This window comes from Egretta garzetta, unplaced genomic scaffold (genome assembly GCF_000687185.1).
Source record: "Egretta garzetta isolate BGI_Z169 unplaced genomic scaffold, ASM68718v1 scaffold108, whole genome shotgun sequence".
NCBI lineage: Eukaryota > Metazoa > Chordata > Aves > Pelecaniformes > Ardeidae > Egretta > Egretta garzetta.
In genome coordinates this window covers 6085956-6086156 of record NW_009260614.1, presented here as the reverse complement: position 1 = coordinate 6086156, position 201 = coordinate 6085956, and the positions used below count along the sequence as shown (strand labels likewise).

The 201-nt window shown below is 62.2% G+C and overlaps 1 protein-coding gene across 1 annotated transcript in view; it reads left to right on the top strand.

The window, feature by feature from the left end:
* Positions 1-85, top strand: part of LOC104131793 (ras GTPase-activating protein 4-like) — a 12777-nt gene extending 12692 nt beyond the window's left edge. The window contains 1 exon segment of the mRNA XM_035900534.1: positions 45-85. Within this exon segment, the coding sequence (XP_035756427.1) occupies positions 45-85 (41 nt within the window).
* The last annotated feature ends 116 nt before the right edge of the window (positions 86-201 follow it).

The following is a 201-nucleotide window of genomic DNA, read 5'->3' as shown; positions in this document are numbered from 1 at the left end:
ATCACTGGTGGCCCTGCCAGTGTCCTTTCTGGTGGCACCAGCAGGGCCACCAGCGGTGGAACCACCGATGGTTTTGCTCCTGTAACCGGTGCCACCACTGCTGATATCACTGGTGGCCGCGGAGGTGAGTGCTCCTCATGGCATCACGGGTGACATCACCAGAAAGGGGGCACCAGTGCGGGGAACGACACACGCGAGCCT